Source organism: Falco punctatus (assembly GCF_963210335.1).
Source record: "Falco punctatus genome assembly, chromosome: 1".
Classification (NCBI taxonomy): Eukaryota; Metazoa; Chordata; class Aves; order Falconiformes; family Falconidae; genus Falco; species Falco punctatus.
In genome coordinates, this window is record NC_137580.1 from 98287331 (window position 1) to 98300815 (window position 13485).

At 36.0% G+C, this 13485-nt stretch overlaps 1 protein-coding gene across 3 annotated transcripts in view; it reads left to right on the plus strand.

Moving 5' to 3' along the window:
* Positions 1 to 13485, plus strand: part of GLT1D1 (glycosyltransferase 1 domain containing 1) — a 61753-nt gene that overhangs the window by 8672 nt on the left and 39596 nt on the right. For all 3 annotated transcript variants that reach the window (XM_080405830.1, XM_080405832.1, XM_080405831.1), the window contains 3 exons: positions 2699 to 2847; positions 6334 to 6439; positions 11737 to 11788. In XM_080405830.1, coding sequence (XP_080261956.1) covers positions 2699 to 2847; positions 6334 to 6439; positions 11737 to 11788 — 307 coding nt within the window. The remainder of the gene's footprint in view (positions 1 to 2698; positions 2848 to 6333; positions 6440 to 11736; positions 11789 to 13485) is intronic.

The window sequence follows — 13485 nt, forward strand, 5'->3', positions numbered from 1 at the left end:
TCTGACAGCCAAACTCCATTTTAGAAATATTGTTCTCCCCAAGTAATGGCCTTGGCTTTCTGTTTCCAGAGTTTCAGCAGAAGGGAAAGATGTGGCAGGGCAAGGCAAATCCTGGATCCAAGCAATAATCACTGGTTGTTAAGACACTTGGGAATTTATCTGCTACATGCAAAACTGCGATAAAGAGAAAATGTAGTCCTGAGACTTAGCATTTTCAGTGTTTTCTCAGATTCACAGAGACCAGGATATGTGTTCATTTTTATTTTTCATTCAGAAAGTATTTGTTTATGAAATGGTAAAATAATGTGAATACCCAGTTGCCAGGAGAAAAGATCTGGTTAATGTATCTCTTCTGTCTTGCCTTGATTCAGGGACATCTGTGACTTCAAGAAAAATCTCCTGCAATAGCTTTGTAGCACCCTATTATCATATTCCTTGATAACAGCATATGTGTGGAAATCTTGGTCTGCTTTTTTTTCATTGTAAAGACCAAAAGTCATTTGGAAAATATGAAAATATCATTGTAAATTTCAGTACTTAAATACTACCCAATTGCTTTTATGCACATATATTTCCATATATACAAATAATCTGAAGCCTGTGACTAATCATATTGAATTCAATTGTACGTTTATCGGCTTAAGGCGCCTCTATGTCTGGCAATTAGAATTATTCTGGAAATAATTTGATAATTTTTCCTTCTTAAGCTAAATGCAAATTATAATATTTTTAATTATTAAATATTAGTAACATATTAAATTTACATGCTCCTGAGTCGTCATATGTCAAAAAAAATATTGAAGTAATAGAGGTAATCCACAGTTTCTGACCCTTGGAATACTTGAATGAGTCCCTTTTTATTTACTGCAGAATCATCTGTCTGGGAGCTGTCAAAACTGTGGAGGAAATTAAAAATACTTGTTCCTACTATTTTTTCTAAAAAAGATATGTTAGATCCTAGCTGAGTTTCTTTGATTCCTGATGTCCTGAGAGAGTTATTTTCAAAATAATTGTAATATGCAAACATACTGCTTGTACATGATAGTGATTTATGGTAATTGGAATACTGATGGGGAAAAATTCTTCTAGACTATTTAATGAGCACCTGTGAAATTATGGAATGCACACATGAGCATCGCGACTATTTGCCCAAGAGATTTTTCTTTCCACAGCTGTGAGATTTGGGCATCATTATTTAGATATAAATTGAGAGCCTCTTTCTGAAGGCGAGCAGGTACTCAGAACAAGTTCATGGGACAACTGATGTAAATAATTGCTCAGCAGTGTAAACAAGGAGCTTACAATCTGGCTGTATTATATTATTTATTAGTACTTACTGTAATTTATTGGTCTTTTTCAAACAGGGAAGTTAAAAGTTAAATGAGTTTCTTTTTAGAATAAGGAAGAAATACAGCACCATATGTAGCGCCAATGGAGCTTTCTGATAGTACTAATATGTTCCTTCCAAGGCCTCAAGACATTTTATAACATTTTAGCACCAATTTTTGCAGTAATGACTAACTTCTGCAGGACAGAAAATTACATTCCTTGGGAGGATATGAAATGATCATGAAATGAAAGAACCAACATTATCCAAGAAGCTATTAAGTTAGCAGGATTTTAATGCCAGAACAATTAATACACTGTGAGAAATAGATCAACGGGAACAGTATGTAATAAGCAGAAAACATTCATGTGGTCTTTTCATAATACTGAAAATGTAAACACTACATGTCAGCAGACACAGTGTGCTAGTTTCTGTCAAAATTCAGATTTTCTCCTCTATGTTTTTTGGCTGATGTCATTGGAAACACTGATAACTGATTCTGGTTTTAGTGGTGGGAGTTACGAGCCTAGAGTATAGAAGAAAAGACTAAAAGCTCACTGAAATGCCTAAAGTAAAGCTCCCTGTAATCAATCATTTCTTGACTTCAGCAATCTTTGCATCTGTGCTTCAGTATGAGGAACCTCTAAAGATGAAGGGGTAAGGTGACACTAGAATAGGGATGGTTGTTGTTTTCTTTTTAGCGATTGAGTTTTTAAAGAAGACTGTAAAAGTATTTGTGTAATTACTTTTGTGTAGTTTTTTTCTTATAATTAATCATCCTGTGCCTGTTTTACAAATGGGTAATCTAAGATTAGCAATCAAACCCACAATCAAACAGAAAGGGAATACAATTGCAACTCTCCAGTTTTACTTATGTATTCATTTTTTTGCACGTTCTGTATTTTTAATAGCACTGACTAGCTGCACATATTGGTGCTTTCTTCATGTGGTGGCCTGAGAACAAGAATCTGAGAACCTCTAAGACCAAGGTCTAACACTCGGTTCAAAAGGAGTCTTTTCAGCCTGTTAACTGAAGCCCGATCAGGAAGGATCCTGATCATGCTGCACTTCTGCTGATTTCCAGCTGTTGATGTTGATACTTTGTAGGCTTGGGCCTTAAAATGGATGCAGATTATGTTGCTTGGAAGTGTATTGGCTTCACAACGGTGAAGGTAACAAATATTTTCCAGGAAAAAAAACCCTTGTAAATAGCTCCATGGTTCCTTGAAAAAAAAATTAGTATAAAGGCAAATGTCAGAGCAAAAATTATTAAGGAAAAACATTTTGATTAAGGTCATTTAAAGTTCTGGCACGCCTACAACATTAATAATATATTTTTTTATTCTTTCTCTGTTTGTTCCAATAATGGAGGAGTCATCTACATGCTGCAGGTCACATCTGTGTTCTTAAAGACGCCTTCATGTATGAAAGTCCAACTGAAATAGCAAATCTGACCTCCACAGAGAAGTTTGATGCCGCCTTGGCCATTCATCTTTATAAAGGAGGCAGACTTCTGCAAGGTAATCCTCTTTCTATTTTGCAATAAAAATAGCTCTTAAAAAGATACCAAAAGAGAATAAATACAAACAGTTATAAATTACTATAAATGTATAAACCCACCTGTAATGTACTTGTTCTGTTTATCCACTTCAACAAATGTTCTGAAATGCTGAAAATCTTTCTCTGTGGGAGATCTGATCCAGAGAGGAGACAACTAAATAAATGTACTTTTAAAGCACATAGTGCATTTCATAATTTAGTACTTTAAATTAAGATAAGAGCATTATATTAACATTAAGGTACTTTCAGCAAATGTGTTCTTTCGGAGGACAATGGCTTGGCTAAGTACAGATGAGGTCAAATAGAAGAAAGCAGAGAGGCTAATTTGATTTTTTTGTGCTCAAAAATGAGTCAGAGTTTTTTGGACATGATATAACTGAGATGATGTTCATGCCAGCTAAAATGCAGGGGACAGAGTGTTACCAAACAAATAATACAATTTTCTATTGTATCTAGCCGTGTAGAACAAAATTTTAGCCTGCCATTAATGACACACTGGAAGTACGAGCTTTCAGAATTACAACCACGGTCACCTACTGAAATTGCAAGCAAGTATCCATTTTTGAGATCACCTTTGTATTGTATGAATTACTCATTTGAACAAAGGCACATAATTTGATACTGTCATCGGTTCTCAGTGTAAGTTCTGTTGTGCTAGTTGTCAGACTTCAGAAGTCCCCGTGCCGTTTGTGCTGGTGGGTTTTCAGAAAGCCTGAATTGTTCATGTCTGGCATGCTTGTGCATCTTTTGTTATAATGGAGCTCTGATTTCAGAGTACAAATAAATAATTTTGTAAGATGATCTCTGCTAACATATGTATTAAGGCTTCTCTTGTTGGAATATAGGGGCGAAAGTTTTTGTGACAGGACCTAGAATTGTTTTCAAAAAGGGTTATGGAAGGCCTGAGAACTCTCTTTTATTTTTTTGCTAAGGAACAAAATATAAGATTGGATTTTAAATATCTGGTTAAAACGTTATTGCAGTTTTGACTAACATAGCATTGTCTGAATGCTGTTGCTATTAGCTTTTCAAAATCCCAAGTGACCTGCAAAGCCTGATACTTGAATGATTTACAAAAGCTCAGTAAGTTAAATAAATCAGAGTCACACTGCTCCAAAAAGCGTCTGCAATAACTGAAAGAAAAATAAAACAGAAATCTGTGAAAAGCAAGGCAGTAGGTAGTATTGCTGGGGTGTTCCTAGTCAAAGTGTAAAAGTTATTGTAGACTTCTTGGAGGAAAAAAGTGATTCAAAGGACATTCCTGGTTCTTGTAACATTTCATCTTTCCATACCCTATATTAAGAAATACCTAAAAGAAATTACCTAAAAGTGATTGCAGTCATATGACCATTAGTACCGTACTACCAGTCTTTTGGGCCTCATCCTGGAAACTTTGTATACATGATTGGGGGTGTATGAGCAACACATGCTATAGATGACATAAATTATTATTTACTTTTTTATTTGTTAGAAAGGCAATATATATTTTATATGGTATTACAGAAAGTCTCTTGAAAATTAGTGCTGCGGTACTTTGATAGTGCACATTAATTCACTTCACCTACAATTACTAGTGTATAATATCTAAACATGCCAATGAAGGTCTTTAAACAACCAGAATGGCAATTAGTCTTTCATTCTTTTTATTGTTCTTTCATTTAGTAGTAAGGAAATTAGCAATGTCAATAAAGCCTCATCTTACAGTTCATTTAATTTTAAAGTATAAATGTGAAACATATAGTACATTTTGTATCTTTATCAACATATTTATTTTGTTTCCCATTTGCTTTAAGATTTACTTATGTGCTTGTTTTTAATAATGAATTTTAATTATGAGAGTACACTGAATTTAGCCTAGCATTTTCCCTCCACTCCCTGAGACACAGTGGGTAGCTATAGAAAATGTCATCAGTGGTTTTCACTGCCATGAACATTCAAGGTCAGTTATATTATCTCTCAAAGGCAAGAGCCTCCATCAACACAGAAACCTCTAGTGCCCTGCTCATTGGTCCAGTGCTGAGGTGAGTCCTTGGTCCCTCGCCCCTTCCATCTGTAGCAAAAGGGAAAAAACAAAGCGTATTTTCTGCCTTTCTTGGTACATCGCATGTAGTGACAACACAGTCTAACTGCTTATTCTTGTTCACAGTCAGAAGGAAACTTTGGTTTCGTCTGTTACAGCTAACAGAAATCTGCAAAATCCCCAAAATTGGTCACCTTAATGACAGGTTTTGTAGACTGTCTTACTGGAGACTTGTTTCTTTTCAAAACTGCAGTCCCATTTGGAAGTTAAAACTATATTCTGCACGTAGTAATTAAGTCACCATGAGGCTGTTATTTCTTGGCTTAATGTGGAGTAAAACTGACCACTTAATTGGTTTTAGTGCTGAAACAATTAACAGTAAACATTATTGTCTGCTCTCTCGATTATTTTAAGGGGAAAATATTACTGGTAACTTGTTAGTTACTTAAAATAACCTGACTCAAATAAAATAAATACTATAAGAAAGGAAACTTGCACTGCTATACTGATATTGGTTTCTGTATTTTTATCTAAGTAGTCTTTGGCCCTGTCCATGTCAGACTAGCTACTGTTAGCATAGAAATGCTACGCTACCTTGTTTTGGTACCTTTACCCTTAAGCAAGTTTATTCTGAGGTATCAAAACTAGGCTTTTACCAGAGTGCAGGCATGACTAGGATATATATGATTTTGTTGGTACTCTAAAATTTGAATGTTGATAAGGTCAGACATCCAGTGTGCCTTCCTGTACTCTTACTGTTCTGAGCACTGTAAGGCATCCTAAAACAACTTGCATAACTTGGGTGATCACAGAAGGTCTTGGAACAGCCAATTATAAACATGGATCCATCTTTTGGTTGCAGGCTCACATATACTGCCTTATATAATGCGGTGACCATTTTCAGTGGTGTGGCTCCATCTACATTTTTTTGTAGCAGTAAAATCGGCTTCAGAAGTCAGTATTTAAAATAAGTAAATAATTTCAGTAACCAGCACTGCAGGATGGTTACCCAAACCACTGTATTGGAATGTTTGAGGGGACAGTGAATGAGTGACTGAGGCTAGATACCTGGGACCAAATTTTGCAATCTGATTAAAATTTGAGTAACATTTAAAATATATATGCTGTTTGGTTGGCTGCCAAATGTAGAAAATAATTGATTTTTTTTTTTTTTACTAAGCATGAAAAGGCAAAGAAAAGCTCATAGCTACACAGCACTGACACGCTGTTAAAGTGCATAGTTGTTGCATGAGTTTTTTCAGTGCCAAAACCATAAAAATTAAAGTTTTTCCAGGTTTCTGTTTCAAAGGCTTTTGCTTACATCTGTGGTACAGCGTTATTGATATACTTTTTCACTCTTAATGTCGCCTTCTAGTCATTACCTTTACATGTTGGTCAGCTTCTCATCGTAGTCATTGCTTTGCAGGTAGCAGAATTCCTTTTGGGATCATCTTTGGTGGGACCGATGTAAATGAAGATATCAAATGTGAAGAGAAACATCGGGTAATGGGAGCAGTGCTAGGAGAAGCCAGGTAAAAGCATGTGTGAAAGATCTATTTTTCATTTATATATTATATTTTATCATTTCATTTTTTGTAATGGCAGATCTTTTACAAACTGTTCATAAGTGCTTGGAATAACTGGGAAATGTGTAGGCCAGTAGACAAAGGATAGGCTACTTGAAATCCCTATGATCTTTACATGTTATTTTATGATTCAGTGATGGAAGTAGGACAGTTTCTTCATAAAATATAGTCTGTGTCTATTAATTTTACATTTCCTTTGTTACAATCATTTCATTGTACTTGTCCGTGGAATAGTTGGCAGAGGTTGTGCTGAAACTTGGTCTCTTGGGCTGTGAAGTTTCAGAAAGACTCAAACCCCAGGAAAAGCTAATGAAATCTGTGCTTTTGCTAACTAATCCTGTGCTTTGTCTACTGAATCATAACTCTTTTCTTGAGTAATAGAACTATGCATGTGATGAGGATATAAAATACTAAGGCAGGTAAAAGTAATGAGAAGAATAATAGCAAGAATACTTAACCTGGGATATGGCAGGATGTTGCTTTGTAGAATGATCTACTTTACGGGTAGACATTCTAAAGACAGCCTTTGATGGCTGGTAAAACTGTGGACTGTAGCAACTTGACTGTGGTTTAGCTGATGTGTTTGTAATGGATACAGTTTTATGCAATCGAGTTTTAATTTCTTATCAAAATTCTTTTAGACTGTTTATGTCTGCAGAGGTTTAGGTAAAGAAACGCACATCTAAGTATCTCCAACAATATCCATACAGTTCTCATTTGTACAGAACTATCCTGTCCATGAAATAACTGGTATTTGGTATTTAAATAGGGACTCTTTAGTAGTAGAGGTGGTTAATGGTGAGTTAGTGGTGGAGATATGATTATTTAAATAGCAAATCTTTGTTAGTGGTGAAGGTTTGAATATTCTCATTAAATCTTACTGTGGTAATATTAGCGTAAACAAGGTTGGACCCCATTTGCCAAGGCTGTGTGCTGGAAGTGCTAGATTTTGCTCCAAGTTGTTGTGGTTTGTTGTTTTTTTTAAACATCTGTTTCTTAGTGAATTCTAGTTTATGTAACATACATTCAAACATATAAAATATTCTGTATTGGAACTGACACATTTTATGCATTAAGTGCTATCTGCACATACAGACCAAGGTGCCCAGCAGTTGGACTTAAGTGAGGCAACAACTAAAAGTAACTGCCATTTGTCCAGTTGCATCAAAGAATCAAACATTGTCCGGTTGCATCAAAGAATCAAACCTGTTGTCAGAGGCCTCACATTTAGCTTGTGGACAGAGTGCTTGACTGAAAACCAGAAGACTCAAGTATAAAGAGCTTTTGTTCTTTGCTTCCTGCTAATGTGATCCTTTCTCTAGATACATGAACAAAGAAGCAGAGGCTGCTGAAAAGCAGAGAAAAAAAATCTTTCAGTGAATTTGCTCAGCGTTTGAAGTGAATTAACAAGAGAGTATTTTCAGGTTGTTTTAAAGTCTGGAAAAGCTCTAGTGACATGTCAATGTAACCATCAAATGTAGTTCAAGAACTGATCAGAAATTGGAGAAAATGACTGAAAATCAAAAAGGGTTTTGCAGCTTTTCTCATTGTTTTAACATCCCCAGAAGAGAAGTTTCCTTCTGCTTGATCCAAAGGTCTGTTGTCTTCAGCAGCATTTGATCACATCCGTGGTGGGCCAGTAAGCCCTTTTCTTATTGGAAACGAAAGCATTTTATGTGTGTAAAGCTTCCAATGGGTGAAATTAATTTTAATCAATAGCTTAAAGCTTACCAAGATAGCGTAATAGCTCACTGACAGCAGGGATGGCTCCACTGCTACCTCTCTTCCCCTCCCTCTCCTTTCTCTTGTTTGTAGCTGTGATCCATCCATCCAGTGCCACCATCGGACTGCTTGCTGAGCAGGTTTAACTCACTAAATGGTGTAAAATTAGCCTGCTTTTTTTTTTTTTTTTCCTTCCCCAAGTTAATTTTCTACGCCTTCAGTAAGAAAAGTCAGCTTGTGGAAGGATAGGAGAAAGAGGGTTTTTTGGTGGCAGTGAGTTGCTACAGCAGGTCAGTCAGCCTCATGGAGCTATACTGTGCCTGAGCTGGTGATTTGAGTACTCTGAAGAGTCATCGCTCCAGAACCGAGCTCTCCATAAATAAAGATTAAGCATCTGGAACATCTTATCAAATCCAGTGCTACTGTTTGCATACTTACTCTAGGAGAGCTTAAATACCTTGCTGAACAGAGCTTGCTGAGGATACTATCTCTGCTCATCCATCACAGCGTTCTAGCTTAGGCAGATAACTGCAGTGGTTCAGATATGGCTGTATGGAGTTTGGCTGATGTTAGCAATGAGGAAACGCATACAGAATCTGCAGCAGGCTTGTATCTTGTAGTTTTATCTTTGCTAATACCACTGCATGTTCTAGCTATCATTAGCTAACAACACTGGCATAGATAGGCTGTTCTGTCTATAGTGCCCTATAAAATGTGGTAGGTAAACAGATTTTAAAGACAGCACTTAATCACACTCATTGAAAAATCATTAGGGCATGTTCTTACATCTTAGTGTGATTTGTAGTTGAAAAGCAACTTCAGGACGCATTCAAAACAAAATTTATATACTTGTTTACTTTTGTTATCAAATAATCAGAAGTTACTTTTTAAACAGCTCTGAAGAAAGGGAGGAAAGGTATCCAATATGTTAGCTAAATTTCAGCACTGTGCAAAATGCAAAGTATATAAAACCCAGAATCTGACTGCCCATTTGATCCAGTTTTATATTTAAAATATGATCTGTCACAAATATAGCTAGTATTGGTTATGCAAAACCAGCTTTATTGAATGGGTTTTTAATGATAATTAAGTTAGTAACTTGAAATATAGTTTAGTAGCTTGGATTTCCTATGATATTTCAAAATATATTGCTGCACCCTTTTGCAGTTCATAATATTTTCTCTGCTACAGAAAAAGCAATTCAGTTTTCTAGAAGTTATTCTGAATGGATTTTTTTCTCCAGTATTATCACTAGTATTATTCATTGCATAGTTATTAAAAGAAACATTGATTATTTTTTTTTCCTTTATTGATTTCAGGGTTCTAGGCAGAAAGTATCATGAATTGTAGATTACTAGTCCAGTACAATATACCACCACATTCCATAAAACAAAGTATTGAACACTGTCTGTCTTTATAATGAGTGTTTCATTTTTAATCAAATACCTCTAAATGGTGGTTGTACTCCTCTAGGGTATTTTTTTCTATTAAACAGTATTTTGTAGACTTAGGAGCAACTGTTTTTTTCTGCTTGTTAATGTGATGTATTGGAAGTATAATTGCAAAAACTGGAAAGGGAGCATGTGCAACTTGACAAAACAAGCATTTGCAAAGGCTTTAATAACCTTAAACCTGTCAAGTTGTGTATGTGAAATTCATTGTAGTACCATAAAGCAGATACTACAAAACAAATGTGTGGGAATAAGGTTTCAAGTAGGAGTTGTAATTCAGCATTTATGTGACTTCTAATGAATGATTGTGATTTCATCTCCTCAAATTATAACATAACGTCTCTAGTGGAAAACCACTGTTCTGGTTGTGACTTAGCAATGTGCTTCATCTCTAACCATTGCGATGTCATAGGGTTGGCTCAGGGCAGAAAGATTACATTAATTCTATTAAAAACCCCCACCAAATCATATGTGTAATGTGATAACCTCTGTTTTACATTCAGTATCTCTAAAAGCAATTTTAAAAAGGGAATTTTGCTGAGCAGACACATTATGTCCCATATGAGGGAGATGTTCAAACATTTCTGTGCCAAAGGACTGATGGACTTAAGAATGATCCCGTTTGTGGTTCCAGTTAACACGAACGTTCCATTTAAGAAAGTCAAAGCATGTGCTTATATTTCATCACAACTTAAAAGCTACATTAAAGCCCAGCATGTTTTTAAGACCTCTTCTGAAAAGGGATTCTTTATTAACTCTGACTCCATAAAAATATCTCATGTGACTTCTTGGTATTACACCAAGTGCCCAGTAAGAATAACTTGTTTATCTAGTATGTTTAGAAATCAGACTTCTGTGGCTGAAGTCCCTCTTGTGATGGGACACCCAAAAATGAGAACTGTTTATATCAATGCTGCTTTTAAATGGTCTCTGACGTAACTTTCCTGTTATGTGGAAGTACAAGTCCTGATGAGCCATTATAAACAGCCTTAAGGGAAAAAGCGGGAAGAGACTTGGGAATAGAGTTAGTTCTCTTCTACCTCCCAGATGAAAATCCTAACCATTACATTATTCAAATACACTTTTGTTTGCTTACTTTGGCATTATGATTTATATACTTCACAGAGGAGGAGCAGATGGTGTTCGTATGCTATTCTACAGTTCTTGCATTAAAACTCCCTTCTCCTAACAAAGAAAAGTCTGAACCAGACAACAATCAAAATGCGCTTCTGTCAGTATTAAGTCTGGCTAGTGTAACGGTCTCTGCCTGAAACGATGGCTGTGGTAAATCTCATTTCTGGGCACCTTCACCATTTATTATAAAGGAATATCAGGTGTCTCAACTCAGCATTGCTGATTTCATCTCCACTGCACGTGCCTAACATTCAGAGCTATGGAGCTGAGCATCCCAGGTCTGTGACGTTCCAGAGTTGAAGCCTAGTCACTGGGTCATCTTTCTTCTTTTTTTTCATGTACTTAATTCTGATATTTTTCCTGAAGAATAATGTTTTGGTCTCTCAGATGTTTGTTACTCATTGAAAGCTTTTGCTACTTAGAAATAAACACAGAACATTGGGGAAAGGTTTAGAAAAAATCCATCTGCTTGTCTGAATTAAACTCTGTTGCAATGAGTTGCAAACAGTGGGACTGTGTATTGTCAAACAACAATGGTATGAAACTAACTGGGCTTGAGGCCCTTTCTTACCCACCTTTCTGGTTGTGAGGAGGGCTGTTGCAGCTTGCAGTGATCTAGAAACAGCAAATGCTCACTCCCTACTGCAGCAGTACATATTAATCAAGATAAACTGGGAGATGTTCCCATTAATTGGTAAGAAGTCCTCGCTTTAACTCCCCAAGAGCCTCCAGCTGTAAAGCCCAAAGAGATACTGTTTGTTTAACCAGTATTTTCTGGCAAAACAAATAGAAAACCTGCTTTCTGTCTTTCCATCCATAATCATTTTTATAAGCCTCTGCTTTGTTTTTAGAAATGTTTTTTCTGAAGTACTTTTCCAGGTTTATGTTTAAACACTTTTAGCAGGTGATCCCAACTATTTTTGTCTGTTTAACTAGGTTTGCAGTGGCTTTCACGGTGAAAATGAAGGAACTGGCAGCAGCGGAGTGGGTATGTTTGTATTAATACGGTGACACTTAAAAGTATCAGCAACTATGCATTCTCCTGAAATGTTTTCTAAATAATGCTAGAGAATTGCAATAATCTTCATATTCTCTATTCCTTGTTTTACTTTCAGAGAAATAATTTCATATTTATGTACTTGAACAGGTAAAACAGATGTAACATTTAGAAGCTGTTTAATATTTGAAAAGAGTATACAGCCATTTAGGAAGTGCTTCTCTGTAACATTTAGAATTAATCATTGCTGCTGTTATCAAGTCTCTCCTGATGCCAGATGCCTATATTGTTTCTTTTGCATCATTTAAAAAACTTCATGTTGCCAAAATTCCACTAAACATCTTTGCTTACAGTAAAGTATTTGGAAGAATAATTTGAAAATACTTGTTTTGTCAACACTGGAAATAGAATGAACTTCTTAAGGTGAACTGCAGAGGTAAAATTGAAGTTATGCTAAGCCCAGCAATATATGATACACAGCCATGTTGACCAGGCCTTGAGGGATATGTAGCACACAAGTAGCACTTACTTTACTTTAAGCTCATATCTCCTTCTCAAAACAAAACAAAACAAAACACACTGTGCTGAATGATATATGGAAAAATACCGAAAAAAATTATTTTCCTCCAACGGTACGGTGTTTAAATACATTTGGCAATGTATTTGAAGGAGACCATTTAGCCAGCAAAGAAATGAGAGCAATAATGGTTCGCTCTCTTTCTCTTCATTTAGTAGGTACCTTACATCTGCTGTATTGCAAGTCTAGTTCAGACCTTCAGTGCAATTATTTTTAGTATCTGATGCTCCTGTTTGAAAATAGACTGGGTCAGTGTTTTCACCCTTACATGGTTGAGTTGATGGCAGACTGCCAGTGGAGAAAATTGAGACAAATCCTTGAAGTAAACAATGCTCAATCCTGGTTTCTGAAGACCATGAAGAGCTGCCAAGTCATTTGACTACAAGGAATGCTTTTGGATGGTGTCAGGCGGCACTGGTGATCTGTGAAACACTTCACACCAGGTAGCAGGGCTCACCAATCTAGTTCGTTAGTACAGCTGATTTTCTGTGCAAGATTAGATACTCAACAAGTTAGCTGGAAAAGGACTTGTACTGGATCATAGAGAACTGCAGTGAGCACCAGATCCAGTGAAGGGGAAGCAGGAACAATTTGGCTGACAGTAAGGAGCAACACACTGGGACAGAAGGAGCAAGGCAGGACCACCCTCTTCCAGCTGCAGCGAGCTGTTAGCTTCACTCACCTCATCTTGTAAAACATCAGCTGAAGCTGAACAGTAAATGCAAAAAGTAGAAACTGATTTGTATCTTTCCAGTTTTGATTTGCATTATAATATAATCATTAATACACCCTCACCTAAAAAAAAATATAATCAGAATGGAGCTTGCACAACAGAACAATTTAATATTCAATACTTTGTTTCAGCATGAATTGATTTTTTTTTAATCTATTTGCATTAAAAGGATACATGAGTAGACATAGGATCTGGATTTTACATTACAAATATAACTTGTTTTTAATAGCTACCCATAATGGAGTTCATTGTAGTAAACATGAGAGGGCACAGCTCCTGTAATAGATCTTATGCAAGAAAAATGCAAAAGTAATAGAGTATAAGGAGGAGAAACAAACTTGAACTTTGAAATCCTTTTGAAATCAGCACTTCAAATGT